At 37.4% G+C, this 25,334-nt stretch overlaps 6 protein-coding genes across 7 annotated transcripts in view; 1 reads left to right on the top strand and 5 right to left on the bottom strand.

Moving 5' to 3' along the window:
- LOC124639455 overlaps positions 1–2,197 on the bottom strand; it is an 85,730-nt gene extending 83,533 nt beyond the window's left edge. Inside the window, exon 1 of the mRNA XM_047176823.1 lies at positions 1,884–2,197. The gene's annotated coding sequence lies outside the window, so the exon portion shown is untranslated. The remainder of the gene's footprint in view (positions 1–1,883) is intronic.
- An 891-nt stretch (positions 2,198–3,088) lies between these two features.
- Positions 3,089–4,508, bottom strand: LOC124639864 (mediator of RNA polymerase II transcription subunit 21). The gene is made up of 3 exons (XM_047177371.1): positions 4,343–4,508; positions 3,988–4,266; positions 3,089–3,788 (listed from the first exon to the last, which is right to left on the bottom strand). Exons 1-3 carry the CDS (start codon positions 4,382–4,384, stop codon positions 3,663–3,665), a joined length of 447 nt encoding a protein of 148 aa, XP_047033327.1. The 5' UTR covers positions 4,385–4,508; the 3' UTR covers positions 3,089–3,662.
- A 594-nt stretch (positions 4,509–5,102) lies between these two features.
- On the bottom strand, positions 5,103–7,778 carry LOC124639765 (solute carrier family 35 member G1). The gene is made up of 2 exons (XM_047177233.1): positions 7,617–7,778; positions 5,103–7,540 (listed from the first exon to the last, which is right to left on the bottom strand). Exon 2 carries the CDS (start codon positions 7,521–7,523, stop codon positions 6,483–6,485), a length of 1,041 nt encoding a protein of 346 aa, XP_047033189.1. The 5' UTR covers positions 7,524–7,540; positions 7,617–7,778; the 3' UTR covers positions 5,103–6,482.
- A 560-nt stretch (positions 7,779–8,338) lies between these two features.
- LOC124639686 (cell cycle checkpoint protein RAD1) lies at positions 8,339–11,000 on the top strand. Of its 2 annotated transcripts, none has more exons than XM_047177130.1 (7): positions 8,339–8,604; positions 8,692–9,138; positions 9,270–9,407; positions 9,560–9,663; positions 9,801–10,032; positions 10,613–10,744; positions 10,831–11,000. In XM_047177130.1, the coding sequence occupies exons 2-7, from the start codon at positions 9,046–9,048 to the stop codon at positions 10,942–10,944; spliced, it is 813 nt and encodes a 270-aa protein (XP_047033086.1). In that variant the 5' UTR covers positions 8,339–8,604; positions 8,692–9,045; the 3' UTR covers positions 10,945–11,000. The 2 variants fall into 2 exon arrangements, with proteins under 2 accessions (XP_047033086.1, XP_047033088.1); XM_047177132.1 differs by having other exon boundaries at positions 8,512–8,604; positions 8,852–9,138.
- A 2,936-nt stretch (positions 11,001–13,936) lies between these two features.
- On the bottom strand, positions 13,937–15,190 carry LOC124639685. Its single transcript, XM_047177129.1, has one exon. It carries the CDS (start codon positions 15,089–15,091, stop codon positions 13,937–13,939), a length of 1,155 nt encoding a protein of 384 aa, XP_047033085.1. The 5' UTR covers positions 15,092–15,190.
- A 478-nt stretch (positions 15,191–15,668) lies between these two features.
- On the bottom strand, positions 15,669–25,316 carry LOC124639376 (SH2B adapter protein 1). The gene is made up of 5 exons (XM_047176708.1): positions 24,426–25,316; positions 20,605–20,836; positions 19,639–19,832; positions 19,046–19,231; positions 15,669–16,295 (listed from the first exon to the last, which is right to left on the bottom strand). The coding sequence occupies exons 1-5, from the start codon at positions 25,113–25,115 to the stop codon at positions 16,176–16,178; spliced, it is 1,422 nt and encodes a 473-aa protein (XP_047032664.1). The 5' UTR covers positions 25,116–25,316; the 3' UTR covers positions 15,669–16,175.
- Positions 25,317–25,334: the final 18 nt, after the last annotated feature.

Genomic DNA, 25,334 nt, shown 5'->3' with positions numbered 1-25,334 from the left:
AAAGTTTATTCACACATAAAGTGTATATTACAACATATTGTGGATGGGAAACCCTCGACTAGCGAGCCGGTTTTCAAGGGGTCACCACTTTCACAGAGCATCCGCGAACATTTTCGTCTCAATATATTCTCTAACATAAGTGTAAGTAAGTTAGTCAGAGGTTGTCAAGCGGATTTGAGAACATTCTGACATTAGGGCTTGACTCAAGTGATTAAAACTGCAGCTCACTCGATAAGAAGAAATAATTAAATATCTATGACCCTGATTCAATGGTAAAACGACAGTGATAGTTAATTATCCGATAGTTTATGCTATCTGCCAGATAAAGACTGCTTATAATTTCTGCCAGTAACTTAATTCAAATCTTTATTTGCGTTCCATATGTAACACAGGTGGTATTTTTATAAAGTTTAAACAATATATTAGAAACAATATGGACCCGGTTACAGTTTACAGTGTATCAGTGTTTATCTGTGAGATAAGTTCCTGATAGGCTCTCGAAACTTTATCAATAACCTCTAAAACTGGCCATAAGTCTAACACATAAACGTAGTTTGTCTTGAAGTGGTGACATCCATGTTTTCTATCCATCTTGTTTATGCATTTCATTATATCAAAGGACGGTTGTCTTGTACCTACTACTACTATTGAATTGACCGATGATGAAATGTTTAGTGCTGAAATTGCTGGTATTTTATATATACCTAGGTATTTGAGGATTTTTCGTTAATGTATTTTGAATAGTTGCAATTGAGATGCTGCTTAAGTATGTGCTAACTTGGCGAAGCTTTTTTTATTAACTAGATACCGTAGAAAACCTAAGAACTACCTATTAAGTAAAGTTTAAAATTAAAACCCAGCATTTTAAGTGTACTAAGGTCTTTAAAATTTAACACCGTCGCCATATTAATTCAGTTTTAAAAGCACATTTCTTATTCGATTTTAATGCACTATAAAACTATCAGTGTACCGGCTTATATCATGTAAGTTTCAGAACAGGTTTGCCTACTTTTAAATATATTTTTGACTGAACCTACCGGTTGACAAAAACTGGCCGAAACACATATAAAATTCATGCGGCTATTATTTTTCTGCACGAGCAAATAAATACTTGTAATAAGTACTAACCGTCGATTTGCAATTAATTGCCAACGAACGCTGACCACAACTCGCTGGCGATTTGTTGAAAAAAATGTAGTTATGAGGTTTACAGAGCAATGCAATTAATTCTAACAATAGATAAGTACTTCGCGTATAGGTTCTAAGAACTTGAAATGCTTAGCCTTCACTAGCTGACCCAAGCCAATATTTTTTTACAGCCAACTGCAGTTTAAGATGCGGCTGTAAAGAGAACGTCTGCATTTCTACAGAGCGAGGAAAATCTGTAAAGATATGGAGGGAAAGAGCGGTAGGGACCGGTTTTCACCTCTCTACTTGATTGTACCTTTGCAATATTTTAGATTTTTTATTTCTCGTACTAGAAGTAATCAGATATTAAAAACATAGTTATATTCCTACCCACTAAAGCTCAAGTTGAATTGTACGTTATAAAATTTTAAGATCCACGTAGCAAATACATGATTTTCTACTAAACTGGGTAAATATGTCTAGAAGCATAAACGTCATGCATTTCAATCAGAATTTAACTCCTAACTGGCATTATGGTATGTAATTAATAGAAAGTTGCTGTTGTTGGCAAAAACTGCCAACTGTTTCCAATATAAATGCTGCGAAATATTACTGGAAAATCCTGATCCTGTGTGACAATCCGCTCTCCAATTAGTGGCGATAGCAAACTTAAAGTTTAATTAAAAGATAATATCTGCTATCGACAACGTAAACAATTTTCCACCATCACCATATGAGGTTTAATTAAAACATACCTGTCGCGGAAGCGCGAAGGTAGAGCTGACCCGTCCTTCCGGGCCTTTTCCAATTTTCACATTCACTCCCTCAACACTTTCAGGATGCAATCCCAAATAAAAAAAAATAACAAAACACTCAATTATTAAAAACAAAACAGTCACACAGTTCAAAGTTCATGATTGTCGAATTACGAATTTGGAATGCACTTTTATTCGCAGACGAAAAGGGTTGCGTTCGTAATTTGAAAACAAAATTTACGTCACTAGAGGTGCGATCAAAAACCGGTAGCGGTGAGGCGTGGAGCGTGCTCGCGGTAAAGAGGTTGGTTATCAACTGCAGGTGAGTGAAGCGTCGGTGCCGGCGAGAGGCTGGGTGCGGGCGCGTGTGAATGTTAACTTGTAAAGGTTCTTCGATTCGAGCTTTAGCTCTCGGCCGGTTTGAGCCGGACGTCTAGGGACAAAAAGGATGGTTAAAGAGAAACTTCCTCTCCTTCCTTCCGTATTTAGGAAAAATATTTGTTGTTTTTTTAGGGAAACGTAAAAGACTTCTTAGCATGAGTTTGTTCCTACCTACATGACAATTATTTGAGAATTCCTAATGATGGATATTTAGGTAAAAGCAGGCTGTTCACAGGTTTAATAACTGTGTTTTAAAAATTAAATGAAAGTATAAATATTCTGCACCTAACTTTTATTTTAAGATCGCTCTTTTAAACTTAAGCATCAATTTATAGCAACTGCAATGCAGTTACTGAATTCTAGTTCTTTCAGTTTTCGGAGTACAATCTCAGGTATTATATATATATGTATTATAATATATATAGGTATTATAATATCACGTCAAGTACCCATTATTAGCCAACAAACTCACTAAATTGTGTCAAATACCCTCAAACAATTTTATTGATACCGGTGAGCAACATCTCTGCTTACCTCGCCTCGCCTCGTTTAGCTGATAGTTACCATTATAACGGATGACAGTGACATCTAGGAACATTTTACAATTCAAAACTTTTGAAGTAATGTTTCAAACTAGATGGCGCTGATGTTCTGTGTAAGATACTTAATACAATGCCATCTCTTTTATTTAAAGGACACATAACTATTTTATAACATTTATTTTTTAATTTAACACTTTTTACTCACTGTATAAAGGCGGACCTAAAGCCTTAGGCGTTTATTTTTCTTACCAGCAGGGGTAAACTGTTGACTAAAAATCATCATATTTCAGAAAACTTTATTTAGGTACACAATTATTTACAACAATAATAAAACAAAGTAGAATTTTCTTAGCTCTTATTCTAAGATGGATATTTTACAAAATCTGTATTAGTTAGGTAAACAAGGTCTTGAAACTGGAAACTTCAACCAATCAAATTGCTCCAAAATCATATTGAAAACCTGACAAGCATAAAATTTTGCTTAATTGGACCTAAACTGCTTGTATGTTGGTAATTATATAACAGAAAATCAGTTGTGTATTGCATATACCTGGGCTCCAGCTTACAATGAGTTAAGGCGGGTTATGCCCATAATACTTGCATGTTAAGGTAATGGTACACCATAAAATGAAACTTTCATATACTCATCACTAACTGTTTACCACAGCTTGCCAGGTGAAATGGCAAGGAATTTAATCATGTCTTCCTGAAAAGGGAACACATATACTTTGAATGCAATGTAAATACTCTCACTCCTGTTGACCATCAAATATAAACCACAAAACTCATAATGGTATAACTATTTGTCCATATCAGATCATCACTGACGGTAACAACCACCGTGTTTGCTTGAGCCCTATAACTGAGGCTTCACATCCTTGTTGAGGATCAGGGCTGGGTTCTGCATGTCTAGTTGACATTGAGCAATGTCACTTAGTGCTCCTTGAATCTTCTCTAGAAGGATTTCTCCTTGGCGAACCACCTGGAGCAATAATAATGAATTATCTATATGGATGAGGTTTTGTAAATGTATGCAACAATAATAATACTTTAGATTGAATTTAAAAGAGATAGTTTCGCAAATTTGAATAGACCATCATAAAACAACGAATTCAATAATGATACAATTTTATAAATGGAGATTTATCATTCGAAAGTTGAAATGTCTTGGAACACCATACCTCCTCCAGTTGTTCAGCAGCCTCTTTATTCTCAGCCTCCAAACGCCTCAAGCTTTGCACCTGAAGCTCAGTCGAGCTTTCCTCGCTCGGCAACGACTCAATCAGGGTATCAATATCCTTAGCGCATCGAGATATCAACGTAGCAAATAGCATAGCATAGTCCTCCTGGTTTTGTTGCTGTTGCGGCGTCTGTGAACCGCTGCGGTCGAATCCAGGGAACTTGCTAGGTGTTGAAAACTGCTGCAATATACCTATGCTGTTGCAGAAATGCTCAGCTTGCTGAAAAAGTAGTAAATAGAGGTGTAAATATACGGCTGGATGTCCGATATACAAAAACTTTTCTATATTGTTTTACCTGGTTTATGGTATCTTGCAACTGCGTAAGACGATCTGCCATAATTGAATCGTAAAATATGCACGCTCTATTTGTAATATGAGGTCGAAAAGCAAGATTTATGAAAAGAAAGTAGAAACATAAACTTCTGTACGGGTAGCTCTAAACTGAAATGAATGAAGTTAGCCGCAGGCAGGCAGACAACGGATAACCATTGCGGATAACTGTCAAATGTCAATGCACCAAAATATGTCACAGATTATAATAACAACAGTGTTGCCACTTACAATATCAAACACAAAAAAGTTCCATCGTTAGGTATTTTATTGATTTAGCAATAGTGGAGCTTAGTGTATGGCTACTGCAAAATTTTGACTATAATACAATTTATTTTAGGACATCTCGGTTTTCGTAAGCCAAGGGGTGCCAGCTGTCTAGCCCATGGGTATACCTGCCGCGGCTCCTAAATTGGTTGGAATAATACTACACTACAGCTATGGATTGTCTCCGATTTGGAATTGACTCGGGAATCGAACCCTGCGAAAATAGATTTTTTTTTCTTTTATTTATCATATTTACAATAAATACATGATTATACATTTAAAATAGCAACCAAAAACCACTAAGGTTTAAACTTGTGCTATCATAAATCCATCTCAAAAGCGAAGTTTTATAAAATGAGGTTTTACAAATATACCTACAGATATTACCGAGTTTACTAGCTAACTCTAGCCAGTCTTTAAATAAACGGTATCTAGAAAGCAAATAAAAGTTATGGTCATGCATTAATAATTCCATATATTGAACATTATATTTATTAAATTAAGCAGTGTACATAGTATTTATGACTAGAAGTAAAAATATCACAATCCAATCAATTTATGTACAGTCAACAACACCAATTTTGCCATTAAACATTTTTTAAAGTATTTGTATGCATACATTCAACAAACTATAAAAAGCTTGGCATTAAAACCATTATAAACTGATGTTTCTCAGATGTGTTGATTGTATCTACCTATTACCTACATTTAGGTACATGTGAACAAACATTCCATGGATTTATTCATAAATTATTTTAACAAACTATGCTTCACTATTGTGCCATATCTATAATATTAAAGACTAGTTCAACTTTTGAATTAAGTTTAAACACAAGAAAGTTGTTAACTATATAACTACCTGATTACAGATGAGAAATATTACAGAAAATAATCAGATGCATTTAATTTTATAAAAATATCAGTTTTTATTCTATTAACAAAACATAATTATCTAGATTAAAATGACTAGTACTTACACATGACTAGATGATAATGAGAATAAATATCTAATTTCTTCACAAAATAATACTGTTATAGTTCAAAATTGTAAATGGACTTCTTCTATTAAAATAAGAGTACATTTGAATGAACATAAATAACTTTGGGTGATATGTAACTGTGAAATGTAGACATTTAGAGATCATATGAGAGTGATAACAATAGGCACACTATAGGTAACAAATAAATATGTATAAGCAGAGTATGATTAAATATGAAGCTTTTTAGTAACAATGATATTTGAACAACAAATCACAGTAATAATAAATATAAGGACTAAATTATTAAAGCCGATGAAGAACACAATGACTAGACAAATCGATAAATAGAGGCCAATGCACACAACACAAGTTCGAGTGGACTTACTTAAACAGTCTTTTAGGGTGAAAAGGTTATACTTAAATATTACAATTTATAATAGTTATTGTTTCTGTCCATTCTTATACCATACTTAAAGCACTTAAGCAAAACTCACTACTGTTTGTAGACTGTTAAGGTGTGTGTTAACAAAACGGCTCTTACACACTTTAAAATTATATGTACAGAACTGGATGAAACACTGATACTAGTGAACATTAACATAGGAATATATGTGTATGTTTGTAGTTGCAGTTGTGCAGAGAGAATAAGTACACTAAAATAATAAATAGTACGTACACTCAAAAAGAGCATACTGTACTATAGTCAAAGGTTGTCTGTTGGGAGAGACAGATTTAATTTCCAAAATACATGCACTCAAGTGCTTCTGAGCCATTCAAAACTGAAAATCAAGTTATTACCCAATGATAAAATTAATGTGGCAATAAAAATTAAGCAAGTGAAAGTCAATAGAGTATTATTTATCGTGCAAGTGCACCAAGCTTACTTCTCAATTGTGAGTCTGTGGGCAGAGCAAGTGCCCACTTACGTAGACCAACTAACATCACTGAACTTAAAACTAAAATGGCTCCACAAACAGAAAACTTGCTTGGTATCTCATTGAAAAACATGACTTGCCAGAGAAACGCAAATACAATGTCAGCAGATCGAGCAATAGCCACTGGGCCAGCCTGCTCCATTTGCAGAGACATAGTCAACAATATCTGTCCCAAATAACTAAACAGTGCCAAACACACAACTAGGAATCTTTCAGTACCACAAATAGGCATACACAACACGCCAAACACATAAGAGTAAAACAAGGTCTGTAAAATAGCGATAGCACCAAAGTTTGTCATTATTACTGAGAAATGCAACCCTTTGAGCACTCGAAGCAAAACATAAGCATTAGCCCCAAATATGGTTGAAATGAAAGCAGCCACTGCACCTCTAAGACTATTGTAATTCTGGTTATGCTCTGCTCCTGGGTCATCGCCAAACAAAAATGGTGGATGTGTAATTAGTATCACTCCAATAAGAGTTAGTATAATGGATATTGTGTTCCAAATACCACATGGTTCTTTTAGGAACACTCGAGCAAACAATGCAACAAAGACAGGAACTGAAAACACTATGACTGATGCATCAGCTAATGGCATGTTCCGAAAAGCATAAAAACTTAACATTAAGCCTACTGTGCCCACAATAGACCGCAATAGTAGTAGGACCCTTTTCCCTTGAGGAAATACAGGTTGTTCTGTGTATATCACTATAGGTATAGTTGGTAGTAGGACACCAATGAAGCGAAACATGGCTAGCTGCATGGGATCGATGTTGACCAGGCTCTTAACGATGACCGAGCACAGTGAGAAAAACAAAGATGATAACGTCGCGAGTATTAGCCCGAGGTACGGACATCTTTTTATCAGTGGTCGCTTGTTTTCAAGGAGATTTGGCAGTGTCTCGTCGCCGCTTCCCGCCGACAAGTCCACAAGGTGTTGAAGTTCCAAATGCTCCGGCATAGTTCCTCATAAGCCACCTGAAACCGCACCCCGCGATATTATTTCAAGTTAAAATAATAACAATTTAATGATATTCTTATAATATTCACGAACCTTTCGGGAAGCCTGGTCCAAAGTATTTTTTTTATTGTTAATGTCGCAATTAAATTGTCAGTAATCCCATTCTAATAAACGCTAGCGATAAAAATAACACTTCGTGAGGATTTTCGCAATTTCCGAAGATTTTCCAATTTGACTTTGACTGACTGACTTTTCCATATAACTTGACATTGACAAACAAAGTGAGTGAGTACAGTCTAAAAATGAAAATCTGCAAACAAGTTATATTAAGGTACGATTTCTCTGACTGAAAAATTAGGACAATACAATTAACAATAGGACGATAGTGAAAAAGTGTTGCGTTTATACTTGTAAAAGTGAATCCTATATTGGTTGCAATATATCATTCCACAGGTTAGCTAATAATAACATTTCCGTAAATCAAAGCGACATAAATGGCTCAGCAGTCTATATGTGAAGCAAAAAAAAAAAAAAAAACAGTCTACACTTCGAATCTTCCTGTTTTTATACTGCTAATTCCCACTAATTATGAAAGCCTATATTAGTATCTTAACGTAATAAACTGCGTAAGTTAAAACTTCAATTAGCAAATTCGGATTTGTCACACATAGCTTAATCTCAGTCACCCTATTACAAAGGGACAGACGGCCTCCGTACTATCTGCTTCACTCGGCTCGTTTTTTGGGTATAAGTGCGCAGTCCTGTTTACTATATTACGTCTATGGCCTGGGTTAACTTACTTTCATTCATTCCGTTCATTCATTTTGAAAGTTTCAAAATGTTTGTAATTTTTTTGGAACTGCAAAATAAAACTTTTCAGGCAAAGTTATTTCCTATTTCCAAAGATTCATTGAAAACAACAACGTCATAACTTTTTTTGTGAACTATAAAACAATATAGTCGTATGGCGAAGAAAGATATTGAATTATGAGCACTTCTTCATCGTCCAAAATACCGGCTTTAGCTGATTGTGTTCTTCTGCAAGTGGAAAATCGCATTAAAGAATCGGAAAACAAACAACGTAAGTTGGTTAAGATAAAGAAGTAATTCTAAAATGTTCTATTTTTCGTCTATCACTATCAAAAATGTGTATTTCCTGTTTTAACAGTGCTAGACGAGGATTTGCTGTCTCTACATGCAGTTTTCGGAGCAGTGCTTGAACGCGCCCTAGACATATTAGAAAAATATCCTACTTTTGTAGCGTACACAACCGCTAATAAAATTAGAACTTTGATAGAGATTCAAGGTGAAAACGACCGCTGTTACAGGGTTTTCCCGCGCATAAATTTCTGCCCTTGCCGATCGTTTAAACATCAAGTTATTGAAAGGAAAGCTCAGATTCTTTGTAAGCACGTATTGGCGGCGAGAATTGCACAAATATTAGGCAGGATTACTGACCACGAGGTAACTGGGGATCAGTACCTGATGTTATTGCGTTCTATGTACAATATTGAAGAGAATCATGGATGAAGGAACTTCACAGTACTATTTCACAGCTTCTATGGACTCTGGGAAAACATTGTGCAGCTTGTTGAAGGCTATACAGTTTCAAGAGGTAATATTTACTCACATTTACAGTCCATTTTCTATGAAAAAAGTACATCTGAAGTGGTTGCAGCTCAGCTTTCTTCATATCTATACCAATTTAAATCAAACTTCTTCATATTTATTTTTTAAATGTTTCAGAATGCAGTATTCTGTGCATTACCAGAGGGTCTCAAGCTGACCGTGGAAGAAGGCAAGTGTGTGCAAGCATCTGCCTATGTACCGTCAGATAACTTTACTGAGTACCATGTTAGAGATGATGTTGATGTTATGTTCAAGGTGAGTCAACACATGACTGCTCTTCTGCAAGAACTTGTTAATCTGTTTTTTGTATAGGTACCAAGGAACAAAGGAAATAAAGTTTTATCACTAAAAGTATGATTAATTAGTTTAATGTATTCCCTAATAATAATTATGTTGTTTTATTTCAGATCAGTATAGCAGTCTTATCAGAATGTCTGAACATATTTGGTTCTGGTGAAGAGTCCAGTTTGAAAATGTATTACAGAGGTGAAGGGTCACCTTTACTGCTAGTGTAAGTGTAGACTTGAAGTATAATTTAATAAGAATATAATTTAAAATCTCTTCAATATTGAAGAGATTTTAAATGTTTTAATTCTTACTACCACTGAGAGCTTTATATATGTTTCCAAATATTTGATTGCATTTCAGATTGCAACCCCAATCTGTTCACAACGTGATGACGGATTGTGAGATATCAACACAAACTGCAGACTCTGTCCTGGAGCTCCGAGATGAGGATGCTGAAGAAGTTGCCAAGCTTGTGCTGAAGGCCCCCGCCTTTTTATGTCTGCTGGCTGACTTGGAGAGATCCTGTGAAGTATTTGAGCTGAACCTGTCACCTGACCATCCTAATGTCAGCATTGTTACTTATGGCATGCAGGTGAGATTAACATATTACATTGCATTAAAGATTAGTTTCATGTGTTCATTTGATACATTTAAATTAAAAAATCTTCATAATGACATAGATTTAGCATTAGATGACAGGTGGCCTGCTAACCATGATACAATACACCAGTCATCAGAGTGCTGATTCCGAGTTTTGTGAGCGTTCACAACTCGATACGTAATTATAAATCTATTGGAATAAAGAGTCGCATGCTACGTCACATGATTTAGATATTACATGCTCATTCATTTTGCTGGTTAATAATGCTTACACTCGCAAAAGTGAGCTGGAGTGTTATATGACCAATTACATACTTTATTAAATAAACAATTCTAATATAAGTGCTACGTGATTCAATGGATAATCTTCGCATCGAAAAAAATAACTTGCAAAACTCGCACTAGGCACTCTGTTCGATAAGCGAAAACCATTTTCGGCCAAGAATGGTTAAAAATGATAGTAATTGTCTTAAAATATCACCAGTGCACTAGCGTACACTTTTTAAGCCTTTCCGGGGCAGGAGCTAAATGCATGTCTATAGAGTATATTTTACCTTTAAATCGTTTTTCAGGATAGATCATGCATTGACATGCCAAAGTCTTCAGACATGGTCCAGAGTTTTAGCTGTGAATCACCTGTCACGTTGAGGTACCAGCTCAATCACATACGAACCATTATGAAGGCACTCGCGATATCTACTAAGGTTTGTACACTATGATAATTTCTTGAGGAAGTCATTTTATTTACAGTTTAAATAAAATCACTGAGTGTCACTTTGTTTCGTTGCAGGTTGTATTAAGATGCAGCTCAAATGGCCTTATGCTACTCCAGTTAAAGTTAGAAAAAGAAGACCAAAGGCAAATGTTTTCCGAATTTTATATTGTTCCATTACTTGACGATTAATTCTGTTATTTAGGTTCTAAGGATATTTTTATAAATAAAAAACAAATTGCAAAATATATGACTATATTTCATTCTCCAAAAATTACATACAACTTAGAGGAATGTTTGTTAAGTTTACACTGGTTGAACTGTTATGAGTACATACAATAAATTGTCAATACGACTTAGCTTGGCTTTTTCACGTACAATCTAAGCCTACTTAAGTCTAGTTACATCGTTTCCAAGATAAATTTAATTTAGCGTGACGCACTTTTCAAAAACCAACAAACATGTTATATAATTTTTGTTAATGAGTTAATATCTTATAATGATCGTTATCAATTCCAACAACATTTAATTTTAGACAATAATGATATACTAATTTTATTCTAAACATCAGCTGCTTGACTCGAAGGACCGAACGATAAATAAATATAACCGGTCGTAAAAGTTCGTCACTCCGCGAATATCGATATACAAATTACACATTCAGTTAACATTTACGGCTTGTATTAGAATGTCAATATAAAAATTGACTATGCCATGCTGGTTATAAACATCTAGCATTTTTTTATTATCTCTTAACAGTATATTTTTCGATACGATCATTCTTTACACACTTATATGATCAGTAGACGATTCTATTAGTCCTCATCCGTTGATTATATTTCGTTACATCGCATCGGAAAACAGATTTACTAAGAATTTATATACAAGACCTTCTCTTTACAATACCAAAGTACAAAACGATTCAGCATGCTGCCAATTTTTCCAAAAACCCTTATTTTCTACTCTAGCTAAGTATGTACTTAGTTTTCGATCTGTCACATTTCCCAGATTTCAATCGGTCGTTGGCAATACCTATTTGACTAGACAAATGGAAAATTTATAATACGATATATTCCACCTATCTATTTATTATTACAATCAGACTATCCCCTGTATTCATAGATTCTTGGTTTAGTTTTTAAAGCCTCTTGAATGTGCTAAATATGCAGATACAAAATCAGCCGAATATTATATTACAAGATATTGCTCAAGTATTTGGCGTTTCAAAGCGCAGCAACTATCTTTTCTAAAATTGCATTGTTGATAATTCACCTATAGTTCGGCCATTCAGAGAATGCGTTCCTGACACGTCGCGATTGAACTGACGACGTAACTTTGCAATGGCGTTGCAGTTACGATAAAAATATTTTTGCTGGTTGTTTACCGTTTTAACAATTGAGGAGCATTAAAACAACATTATTATATCAATAATCAATGAATGTAGTTACGTCGTCAGTTCAATCGCGACGTGTCAGGAACGCATTCTCTGAATGGCCGAACTATAGTAAGGGGCAGTTTGGCAGTGTAGGATACATTCGTACTTAACATCTAAAACATTAATTTAAGTACATTTAATATGTAACATAGATTTGGCTAAGCCTTATAATGACGTACAAAGAAATTAATTCTAGAATAAATATACTAAACCTATTGCACAAATAAATAATTGCGGAATATTCAGGCCGCATACAGTTATGTCAGATTCCTGCTTCAAATAAATTGCACAACTCCTTATACAAACTACAAACTTATAATACAATCCAGTAGCAAAAATCTCTTCCTTTATGACATAGGATCCGACCTACATAACTACGGCCTGAGTTGGCTGGTACTAAGTTTGCTTTAAACTAACACATAGCTACATTTCATGATGGACTGCAAAGTTATGTTATACAAACTATATTCACAGTCCACAAATTATACACTACTTTCGTCAGACACTGACAATGAACTACATCGGCTAAACAGAATTAATATTATATTTCCTATATTCATACTGTGGAGTAAACCAGCATTCGTAATACAACCTAACTACCCGGTTTCACTTTGTGCTTATAAATACCTAAATTAGGTACAAATACTAGGTAGAAATAAGTGTGTTAGATAAATACACATACTTATACTTTCTAATAGAGTTAGGGACGATACCTTCTATAAGGCTTATTTATATGTTTCTAGTCATCAGTTGAAAGTCTTTAGTCCATTTATTTTGTGACAAACACCACAGGAAAGGTAATTTCACATGGTTTAAGTCACAAAATTTTATTTACCACAAACATACAAAAAAGTTCTTATAGGTCAACAAACACTTGTCAGAACATAGCCTTCTCAAGTCCTTGCATTGAACATGAACCTACTTAATTCACATAAACCTTTTTCAAAAACTGTCTGAGGAGTTGTGATCAGTCCCTTACTCCGTCCAAACATAATGACAATCTTAAACCATCAGTCTCGATATACTGTACCTTATTGGGTATTTGATATCAAAAACAATAGATGAACATGTATAAGTTGTTGTCGAAATGTATGACAAAATATTATTTTAAAATGTATGACAAAGTCATGACGTCGCTTATTATGAACACCATTGATTTTAATAGGTACTAGCTTCTGCCAGCGACTTCGTCCGCGTTAAATTCGGACTTTGGGAGGGAGAAATAATAAACTCCAGTCTAATTATCTAAATCTTTGCGAACCTACTACTTTTAGATTTTACTTCACCTAAAAAGAAATAAAACGTAAACTATTAATAATTTGTAACAAAAGACAGTTAACAATAAAAAAATACTTAAAGTCGCGCTGCAAGGTTTATCAATATCAATTATTGTCGGTCAATAAGGTTGAACACTCTAAACGTCTATTCGCATCAATCGCATCAACAGCCAAATATTGTATGAAGCTCGCGCAGCTACCGCGCCGCGAGCCGCGTCTAGCGCGGCGACCGTTGCACAAAAATAATCCTTATAGCATGATTCAGTATTCACGCGCGATGGCTTATTTCTGTATTTCATGTATAACGTTGGCGTTTCTTTTTTACATATAGGTAATTTATTTTTATTTATTTTTTTTTTATTTATTTATTCCTTTAATTCAGGCAACTAGGGCCCATAGAAAATACAATACACAGATAACATTAAAATAATTATAAACTAATACATACAAAAATAAAAAACAATCATCAATTCTATTTGTTTACACGAATAGGCGGTGTCGTGTTGCACTGCGTGGTGTCGCGTAGCCTCCCGCGGAATCGCCGGAAAACGACACCTTTCGGCCAAAACTGTTCCTGGAACATGTCGAGATGTTGAGTCGGCACACGTACCACAAACGACTTGAAATTAGTATTGTGTCTCGGCTCCAACTTCTCGACTCTTAAGGTCCAGTTCGTCTTGACTCGTATATACTCCACGATCTCCTCGACCTTCGTGGAGTGATGTAAACGCGAAACATACAGCTGCGTCGTCGGTATTGCGGGGCGCAGCAGCATGTTCGGACCAGTCAACGCAGTTCCGCATTGATTTCGGCTAGATGGCTTCTTTTTCCTTCTCTCCACCTTGACGAAACCATCTGCATCAGCTTTCCCTTTACATGGTACAGATTGTACCGTGCCTCGGGTTCCTTCGGGCTGATTTTGTATCGCCACAGTAGCTTTAGGTGGCCGTTGGACGGGATCTCGCTTTACGGCATCCGAGTAAACACGTCCAAGCCTAGACGTGCTTACATTCGTCGGCGTCCCGAAGGCAGGGGACGCGGGGAGGGCGGGGCACGGTGACGCATCACTAGTAGTGGCGACGGCAGGCGACGAGTGCAATTTTGCTGACTCGGCGCGTTGCGGCGATGCGTTGACCTGTCCGTGGCGTGTGTTGTCGCTGTTGGCATGCGCGTGTGACCTACATACAGAGTTTCGCAATTCTGCTACCTCGCTACGTAGATCACCGATGGTGGATTGTGATGCCTCCAGCTTCAATTGCAGCTCGACCAGGCTGGACCTCATACTCGTGATGTCCTTTAACAGCCTGGTGACGTCGACGTGATCGAAAGTGACCGGGGGCAGCTTCCGCAAGTCCTTTGCCACAAACGTTGGCACGTCGTCCGGGTCGGTCTCCTTCAACAGCCTTATGGTGTCTTGAAGACTCCTCTCTCCCTTTTCATCTCGCCTGCGGGTCGGCATTCGGTCTGCCATTTGCAGCGACTCGTACAACAGCTTCTTTGCGCTGCGTATCTCCTCCTCGGTGAAGTTCGAGGTGCATATTTGGGTCACACTGACCTCATCCATGACGTCCAGCTGGTACTGCAGGAACGCCAGGACCTCGTTCGCCACGAGTTCTTCCGAACGCATGGTATCAAAATAAGCGGCGGCTGACGCCGCGCTCGGCACGAAATTAAAATAATTTCTGCGAACAGTGCAAACGCGTCCGATGTCAACGAATGAACGCGATACACTCAAAATAATATAAAAATAATATTACTTTTTAAAAATTAGTGTGCGTGAGGGTATTATAAACGTAATACAGAAAGCTCCAAACTGCTAAGCTATCGAGAGTTACACGTGTTATTGTGAGCCAACCATAAAAGTTTGACATATGCTGTCGTCAGATATTTTTTACATAATTTTAAGGAGAACATTTCCGTCATACATGGTTTCTGTGTAGTTTTAATCATTAAGCCTGCACACGCGACGGAAGGTAAAAAAGTGGAATAACTTCTCCCGTTTTCCCAACTTTTCCCTTCACTGTTCTGCTCCTATTGATCGTAGCGTGATGAAAAGTACCCTATAACCTGCCCAGGAGTATAGGGAATAATTGTACCAAGTTTCATTAAAATCCGTCAAGTAGTTTTTGTTTCCATAACGAACATACAGACAGACAAAAATTTTACTGATTGCATTTTTGGCATCAGTATCGATCACTAATCACCCCCCGATAGTTATTTTGGAAAAATATTTAATGTACAGAATTGACTTCTCTACAGATTTATTAGATAATATGAACTCTTTGGAGGTAAAAATAAAGTCAATTTTGCATTGCTACTGCTCCGCCTACGTTTATGGCCAACTGCGTGCTGATTAAAAATAGGTCTAGTATATTTCGTCACATCTACGTAACATCCTTATTTTTGTGTTAATTGTAACGCGTTACGTAGACTTTAACGTCATACAATTATTGATATCAACTACCCAAAACAATTGCATACAAAATATTCAAAGACCTAAATTCACCGACAACATAAACTTCAGTTCCCTTAATCCAACTGTTTACCATTAATTTTCACGTTATTTTCAAAGTAAGCAGTCGTTACAAGAGAAACGGATGATTGTTTTCGGTGAAGTTGGAGCTAGTTCATACAAAATGAGGTACAGTACCGAAGTATTCGTTGCAGCAGAGAGCCGTGGCCAGCAGCCCCGCTCCACAGTGCCGCGCGTGCTACACGAAGGTGTACTGGTTGTCGACGGCGCGGATGTCGTGGTGCGCGCCGCTCGCCGCCAGCAGCGCCTCCAGCTCCGCGCGGCGCATGCGCACGTCGCTGCCGTGCGTCACCTCCAACTGCACCATGGAGCTCGCATCAGTATTGGATAAAGAGGATTTGTTTCATAGAGATTGGTCATAGTAGAAGTGGCCAAGGAGGCTGTTATGGTCATCGAAAAAGTTCGTCTTCGTAGCAAATGATTAGTTCGAAAGCACTACTGAATTCTATCGTATGTACATCAACAGCTACGCGGCCAACGAATACAATTAAAAGCAATACATAAAAGCATAAATATAAAAAAAAAACTTACCATAAATGAGTATGCTTGCAACACAACACACAGACAAAAACGAAGAAAAAAAACACAGCAAAATAAAAAACAAAGCCATTCCATAGAATAAAGTTTAATAATAAAAATTTACAACCAAGAAATTAAAATTAAAGCTCGGAAGAACATGATTTTGTACAAATTATAAACAATATAAATTATAATTCTAAGTTCCATTGTTAGTACATTATATTAACAGTCATTTTGATCAAACTCGAGTTATGACGATAAATAAATTCTTCAACAATAAAGGAATAATTCGGCCCTAGCGTAAAACTATTTATTTAAATAACATTGTATCTCCTCACATACTTTTTTACTGCCATGATTTCACAAACGAATACTTTTTTTGCTGCAATTTCTCGTAAGTATTAATAAATAAGAGTATCTCATTAAATTACTAGGAACATTTAGTGAAAAGTTAAATTGCTGGCAGGCGATAAGGGCCAAGGGAAATTTATTTTACAAAATAAGAAAAAAAAAATGTGCTACCTACTCTTGGAACTAGAACCAAAGTATTCCTTTTAAAGCCCTAGAAAGGGCATACTAAGAGATACCTACATAACTCGCATTTTTGTTAGCTTCATAACGAAACCACTGAAAATGCAAACGATATTGTTTCAAACTACATATACAATAAGAACTAAGTTTAAATGCGATTATTCAATAGAACATTGTGATTCCTTTACACCTATATCTATATAGGCACTTAAGTATACACCTAATAATATGATAATTTTATTTATCTTTTAAATCTTTTAAATATGACATAAATAAATTTACATTTATTGTCATCAATAAATAAAATGCACGTACAGGAATCGCAGTTTGATACAGACGTAAATAAACCTAAACTTGTTCGGTATAATCATGTTCAAAATCTTTTACGTACATAAGAGCTACTCGTTAAAGCTATAAGACGTAGCCATCTTAAATTAAAGCATGGTCACCATGTATTGGCAAAGATTGGCGAACTCGTTTAATAGACTATTTATTCTATTTTAATATTGTTTTCTAATGCGTACAAGTGATTCACTGACAAGCCCGCGTCTGATAAAATCATCATTAAAATATATCAAATATTTTAAAATAAATAGGTGATTTAATATCATCATTTCTTTTAGAAAGTAATTGGCACATAAATCGAGATTCAATTTCTTTAAAGTACATCTAGCCAGGACATGGCTAAATTAATATAATAATCAATATAAGACGTGGGCCGTTAGTGAGCATGAGAACAAACAATGCTGAGCAAATAAAACTACAAGCTACATACTAACAACATCAATAGCAACAAAATATGAACAAACGCTACTTGAAGGCGAAACATTACAAAAACATTTCGATGCATAAATATAACTTCATGCTTCAAAGTTAGCATGGTACTGAATAAACTACCCACACTGGGTATGATGCCATAGAGCTTCAGTTGCTAAGCTTAAAGGGCATAGAGCAGTATTGAGCCTCATTTTCCTTAAATCAAAAGTAGGCCTTATGTAAAAAGTTTAGAACACATTTTAAAACAAATCTTAGTTCCAATGGCCTATTGATTTAAGTGACAGAAATAGTATATTGCCAAATATAATTACATTATAAAATTGGCTTGTGAACCTTATTAATTGTTCTTTGTGTATTTAAAGCTTATAGCGGTAAGGTTCGGTGGGTCAATATGCCTCTTTAATAAATCTGTGTGATTGTTTGTGATCGACTTCGATAACCAAGTGAAGATCAGTGAATAGATTTGTGTGACGATTCTCGATTGTTTACAAACAACATCGCATCTCGGTATTCATCGGCTGAACATTCAGACACTGTACTGCCAATGTTTATTTTGTTGCGAACTCAAGAATTTGTACTATTTAAGATTAGTCAAAGCAGGACAGCTGTGTTAAAAATATAATATCACTGGTAATTAATGACTGGACAACTTATTCATAGTTGATCCATTTGTGTGGTATATTTTCAGATTCATCGAGTTTATTTACGAATTCATTAGCTGCTTCATTTGGTGGGCAATTTTTATACCCATCTACACAAAAAATTAAAAATCTGTCCATTCCTGCAACGCTATTCATAAACAATCGAGAATACACTAAAAAGCTAGCTAAGGCTCTTTGCACATGGAGCAACTATTGCAACAACTATCTTTTTTTCATATTTTTATTATTTATCAAACGAGATTGTGCACTTATAGTTACTTTGCCATGAGATTTTAAAAACTTGTAATAATAATATTTTATGGTCGCTGTAAACTCGGTATTTCGATTAAGAAAAAATCTACAACCTTTTATCGAAAAGTGCTTGCCTGAGTTCACTCAACCGTAGTAAGTAATTATTTGACTAATGACCGAGTACATCACGAAAGGTTTTTTCCGATTATTTATTTATTTATTTCATTATTTATTTATTATCAAATGGGACTCTCAATAAAAGTTGATCGTTGACACAAAAGTTGCTCTATATACAAAAGGCCTAAGAAACCATTTGTGCATGGCTCACTTGTGTGCGGTTGTCCTGGCAGACGACGTACTCGGTGAGCGTGACGTCAGCGGCGCCGCCCGACTCCAGTGGAATGGGGTTGGCGCGGAAATGTTCGAGCATGTCGTGGACGTTGGGGAACCAGAGGTGCTGGACTCGACACTGGCCCGTCTCGCTTAGTGTCATGCGAAGGTGTTTTGCGCGACCCTGGAGTGAGATATAAGAGTTTATACAAGGCCTTCAAAAATAAAATTGTTTGCTGAAATGGGTGGTACGTGAATTGAAATATTGGAAGACTGGAAAGATAGATGCTTTCTTACTAAATTAGTCATATTGGGTGAGGCCCCCTATTGCCCTTTCAAGAAATATGTGAGTAGCTTCCGCAATATTCCCCCACTCTCTAAATACGATTTAAAGCAATTTATTTTACAGCTGTATCTAACCTTTCAAAGATTCGTACTTCATTCAGGGATGTAGGTATGTAGGCTTCCAAAGTATGTCAGATACAATCGTATGTCCAGCTGAATGCCGGTCAACTTTCACTGATACTTTTTTCTAAGTTACACATTATAGATACCTACTTTTAAATGACAAAATATCTTGCTATAACTTACCTGGAAATTAAACGTGAGCACATACTCCCCCCGCCGGGTCTCGCTCTGCCTCACGAGATAGCAGCCGTGTCCCGAGGCCCCGCCCGCCAGCACGCAGGCCGCCGCCGCCGCGCGGGCTAACGTGCCGTGGAACCACGGCCATTCAGCCAGAGACACGCGAGAGGATGACTCGCATGCTTCTTCTGCTATTGAACCTACGTTATTAGAAAAGGATAATGAGAGTTATGTTTTTTCAGGTGGAGTTCCCGGGTACGGGATTGTTCGAAAGAATTGCCGTGGTCCTGGTACTCAAAGGGCTCCAGAAGGAATAGAAATGTGTTTTCTGATGATTTCCCATTCAAGAAAGGGGTGATAGGTGAGGATTGGTCGACGACGAGAAAGTGACGTAAATATTATGTAACACTATAAAACACGTACTTAACATTTTTGCAAACTGTTGTGTTCCTCGTAAATTAGTAATACGATATAAAACAAAACGTAAACTATAGTATCCCGGGCCGTAGTTTACAATAGACTGATCGGTAAGAAGTCACTATGTGATCAATGACTAGGCTTGTGACTCGGCGTATGTTTTCAACTGTATATTGTAAATAAATTCAGCCAGTTATTTGCTCTCAAGTTGCCTGATTCGGTAGAGAGGTGGGTCAGACATATTTAATTTTAGGTAGTTTTTATTTTATTAGATCACGCTCATCGTCACATCAACTATCCCGTTCCATCGAACCTATTAAGATGGGACATTACCACAGCAGGCTAATTATTTCGTCGAGTGTTTAATTTATTTATTTGCTGAACGCACATAATGTGTAAATTACATTAATGGAGTCTGTTAACAGTAGTAGATGGCTGTTGGATAATCAGATAGCTAAACTAAACTTCAGTCTAATGAAAAAATAATAGAGAGTAGACAAATTAATTTAAATCTGGCTGTTTCAAGTCCTTTAACAGAAGTTTATTAAAAATTACCTAATTCAGCCTCTTCAGGGGTATCGGTAGCCAAGTCCACATTGCTGGTGCTGGGCGGGAGATCCCTCCTGGGCGGCAGGTCGGGCGGCGCCGGCTCGGGCATCCCCGGCAGCGCGTCTGGCGGCGGCTGCGTGGTAGGAGGCGACCGCATACAGTACTTGATCGTAGCCAGCCATGCTTTCATATCGTCTACGTCTGCTGCCTCTATTACGTATTCCATATTGTTGTCTGCCTGGAATTTTAAAACGATAATTCAAGTGTTGTTATAAGAATTCAATTCAATTCAATTCTTTACTAGCGTTCCATATGTAACACAGGTGGTATTTTTATAAAGTTTAAACAATATATTAGAAACAATATGGACCCAGTAGGGCACAGCATAAAGAGGTAGGAGAGGTTTGCAGTAAGAACTTAGAAGAACTTATTGGGTGATATGAAGGTTGAATCACTTAACAGGGCCTACTGTAGACCTAGATATTAAACACATGGCCTCCTTGGTATGTTTATTGTTATAGAAATCAATTATATTATTATATGGTAAGAAATAATATCAGTGACAGCTGTATAAAAGACTGTGTTAATAAAGCATCCCATAATAACTATTATTGAATTTTTAAGACTAGCAGGTGCCCTGCGGTTCCACCCAAGTCCTTCCTACTTCAGCATAAATAATTCTGACAGACTGTATGTTTATCAAATTGTATTTTAATCAGTCAGTTCTTTTAGGGTGAAAGCAGCACAGTCATACAAACGGACAGAGTTCCCATATGCAATATAAATAAGCAAGGATTTCTAGGAATATTTAAATTATCTTGTTTATGTGTAATTTATTTAATAAAAATTAGAAAATCAGATGTTTGAAATTATTTTAATCCAGATTATGACAAGAACCTGTTGTAATGTATTTTAATAGAGGCAAACCCCAAGTAACTGGGTTGCTCCTTTTAAACACACTGACTGGAAGCCAAGCCCAACGTAGTTGGAAAAGGGCTCGGAAGAAGACTGTACATATTTTAATAGAAATACTATATGTATTAACTTAAATGAGCGATAGCAAGAAAGCAGTGAATAAACTATTGAAGGGCAATGTCATAGACGAATATTAAATTAATACCTATACTTGAGTTTGAGGAAAATCATCAAAATTATAAAATCATTCATATTTACCTATGAATGACACTAAAATAAATCCAATTAATTGGATTGTTATCACAATATATGGGTCATTCTAAGTTAAGAAGTACTTTCGACGGCAACAACAAAAAAATACATTTTTTTTCAATAAACTTTACAAATAACCTATTTATCACTTAAAACTAAATGTTTCCTATGTGGTCACTCAAATTTATTGCAGAAATGTACGTAATTAAGTCACAATAAGCTCTAATATATGAAAAATGTCTCTCCCCTGGTCTGTCCCCCAACCGACTTTATTTGTAAATCAGTAATTATGAATGTATTAAAATTCAATAATTATTATAAACTCTTTCATTTTATAGGGACAGTAAACTTAGTAATAGTATCTTACAAGTAAAAGTGCTTTTATTTCAATTCTTTAAAAAAAATATGAACACCGAAATTTGTCCACCGAGTTTCGTGTCTCGTCCCCTGGTCTTTTGTTTTCGTTCAAAAATCAGTTTTGCTCTCCTAGTCTGTAGAAGTTGTGACCTTGAATGCATAGTGTGTAACGTGAAGTTAACAGTAAACGGCGCATAAGCAACTGCGCCGCCTTTATTGTCGGCCATTTCGTTCACGCTACTCGCTGGGTGCAGAAGAGTTATGTGAATGCAGTCTTTCCTCTGGTAAGTTTTACATTGCAATTTTTTGTTAAAATACTAACATATACTTCAATATTTACTATGAATAGTGTGTACATTGTTATGTTTGTGTGTGAATGACGTGCGCGAAATACTTTTACGGCTATTTTAGATTTCTATCGAAAATGTATCTCCCCTGGCGTATTTCCCCTGGCTCTTTTGATGGCAGGGGAGATACTTAATGTCCAGGGGAGATACATTTTTACGCGTTTCCATTAATACTTCTAGTTTTCTCTAATCCTTTACTTGGCGTTATGCTTATTTTAGCTTTACAATACAATATTACGTTTTATTTACAGAAAAATGGCTTGAAAAGAAGAGGATAGCAAACGATTACGATATCAAAGAATTAAAAATGACCCGGATAAGTATTTCATCGTTGTACTTGTTTTTTTTTTGTAGCGTTGGACTGCACAGATTTAAGTGGATCTATTTCTTCCGCTTGTTTTTTTATTTTCAGGTTTCTTGCTTTTCTTGCTCGAGTGGACTTTTGCTGCACGATCTCCCGCGAAGCAGCTGGCCTACTGCCAGACTGCCACCGTGGGATCTGGAGGCGAGAGTCTTCTTGCGCCTGTACTACTGGCGCGAGGAGGCTCAGGAGGGCCGGGAGGGAACTCCGTTGCCGCGGCAAGTTGTCGAGCAGCGGGCGGAGCTCCGGCGCGATCTCATGGTGGCCTGGAGGGAACGACTGTCGCAACCCAGTGCAGGGCACGCCACCATAGTGGCGGTAAGTCCCCTCTTTGAGGAGTGGCTCGGGAGGAGTCACGGCGCCCTCACGTACCGCATGACGCAGGTCCTCACTGGACACGGTTGTTTCGAGAGGTACCTGCATCGAATCGGTCGTGAGGAGGCGCCTGGGTGTCACCACTGTGCGGACAGCCCCGAGGACACGGTGGACCATACAGTCCAGGAGTGCCCTGCGTGGGAAGGGCACCGCCGGGTCCTCGTCGAGGCTTTAGGCGGCGGCGACCTCTCGCGTCCGGCCCTGGTTCAGGCCATGGTCCGGGGCGAGAGGGAATGGGATGCCGTCGCCTCCTTCTCGAGCATGACTGTTTCGCACCTCTCATCCCGGCCGCCGCGCTGGAGCAGGTAGACACCACGGGCGCCGGGTGTCGCGAGATGACTCCCGGCCACCGTATGCGTAGGTCTGTGAGCGGTGAGTTCGGGTGGCTCATCGCTCATGTCTATTTTTAGACAACAGACCCGTGTCGGCGGCGCGCGTTGTTCCACGCGCTCCTCAAAGAGATGTCAGCATCCCCAGCGGGGCCCAGTAGGGCCAAGGCCTGCCAGGGCTGCGGGTTGTTCAAAAGAGATACCGCGGCCCTGGCACATAAAAGGCCTGCGACTTTTGATGCTTTTTGACGTCGTTAAAAAAAAAGTTGACTTTTGCTGTGCTGCCTGCGTTCGCCTGTTTATATTTTGAGGAGGCGGTGGGCCTTCATTATCTGAACATGGTGGTGTTACAAAAGCATTACTTATATCTTGGAGTGCTAAACGTCTTCTACGAATTTTTGCTTTTTCTCTCCATATTTCAAGTTACTGTTATTCAAAAGAGAATTTTTTGTTTTTGTTTCTTTTTATTATTGTTTTTCATGTTTTGTACCTAGCACATAAGACTGCTAAGAAATGAAAAGTCTGATTATAAATAATTCATAATTAAAATAAATAAAGATGATTCTTAAAATTAACCTTGTTATATTTTTTATCTCTTCCCTGTTCATGAAGTATCTTCCCCTGTACACCTTGTCTCTCCCCTGTATTGTGTATTTCCCCTGGTCACTTATAAAACGAGATAAACCCAAAAAATTGACTGGCCCCTTTGTAAACGTTTTCAACGTAGCCGTTTACATTTAAAAATGTATACTTAAGTAAAAATATATAAAAAAAAACTCGTGCCGCCATTTCATACAACGAATTACCTCTTAACTTAGAATGACCCATATAATTGATCATTGAATGTAAAAGGAGGACAAATATTATACAACTTAATAATAAAGACAATACCTTCAATACAAATGTATTTTCATGGTCAGGCATCTCCAGCGCTGTAGTTTCCCGAGCCTCTGATATGAGGAAACAGAAAACTCCACTGCGGGGCTTCTGAGCCTTAGGAGGGGAGTAGAACTCCAGCATGTAGCCCCCGACAGTCTTCACCAGCGCTAGCCTGCATCTCTCCCACTTCTGCGGCCCTCCAGGCTGCTCCAAACTCTCAGGAGTTAAATAATTTACCAATCCTTCTTTCCTACACTCTACAACTATCTTAGCTAATTTAGTCTTGTTGTGCTTGTTCAGAGTAGAGGAGAGCTCCACCTCGTCTGAATGTTGCTTGTGAAATAACCCCTTTCCGCGTCTCAGTCCTTTAAATGATAACCTTCGGAAAAATGGCTTGTGCTGCGTTTTTGGCGAGTCCGTGTCCTCGGAGTAGTCACTCTCATCGTGTCCCGTGTGGGTGCCGTTAGGGAGCTTGTGCAGAGCTTTCAGCTTGCCGATTTCATACTCGAATTGTTCCGAGAAACATTCAACGAATTTCTTCAGCAGGTCCTTGTGAGAGGCTTGCGGCCGAGACGCGGCGTCGTTGGTACCTGTCTGTACGTACTGCAGGCAAGCCTTGGCGAAGTCCTGAGCGGCGGCTTTGGCCTGACGCTCGCAGAACTCGACCCATCCGTCGGGATCGCCGTCGGACGGGCCCGCCATGGCAAGCAATTTCTTTAGCAGCTCCACTTGGAAGGCGGATATTTAATAGACCACATTAAACACAATTACTTTATAATGATGATTCACTATTTTTCACCTTATTATCGAATTTCATACCAATTTTGTAATCAAAATAAAATTCACGATGCTATCACAAGTTTTCTCGCGAAAACAAGTTTTGTTGCCATGTACAAAAAATACATTTGTTGCTATAGATTT

Source organism: Helicoverpa zea, chromosome 19, assembly GCF_022581195.2.
Source record: "Helicoverpa zea isolate HzStark_Cry1AcR chromosome 19, ilHelZeax1.1, whole genome shotgun sequence".
NCBI classification, from domain to species: domain Eukaryota; kingdom Metazoa; phylum Arthropoda; class Insecta; order Lepidoptera; family Noctuidae; genus Helicoverpa; species Helicoverpa zea.
Note: the sequence above shows the minus strand (reverse complement) of the source record. Positions and strands in the feature narration are given on the sequence as shown.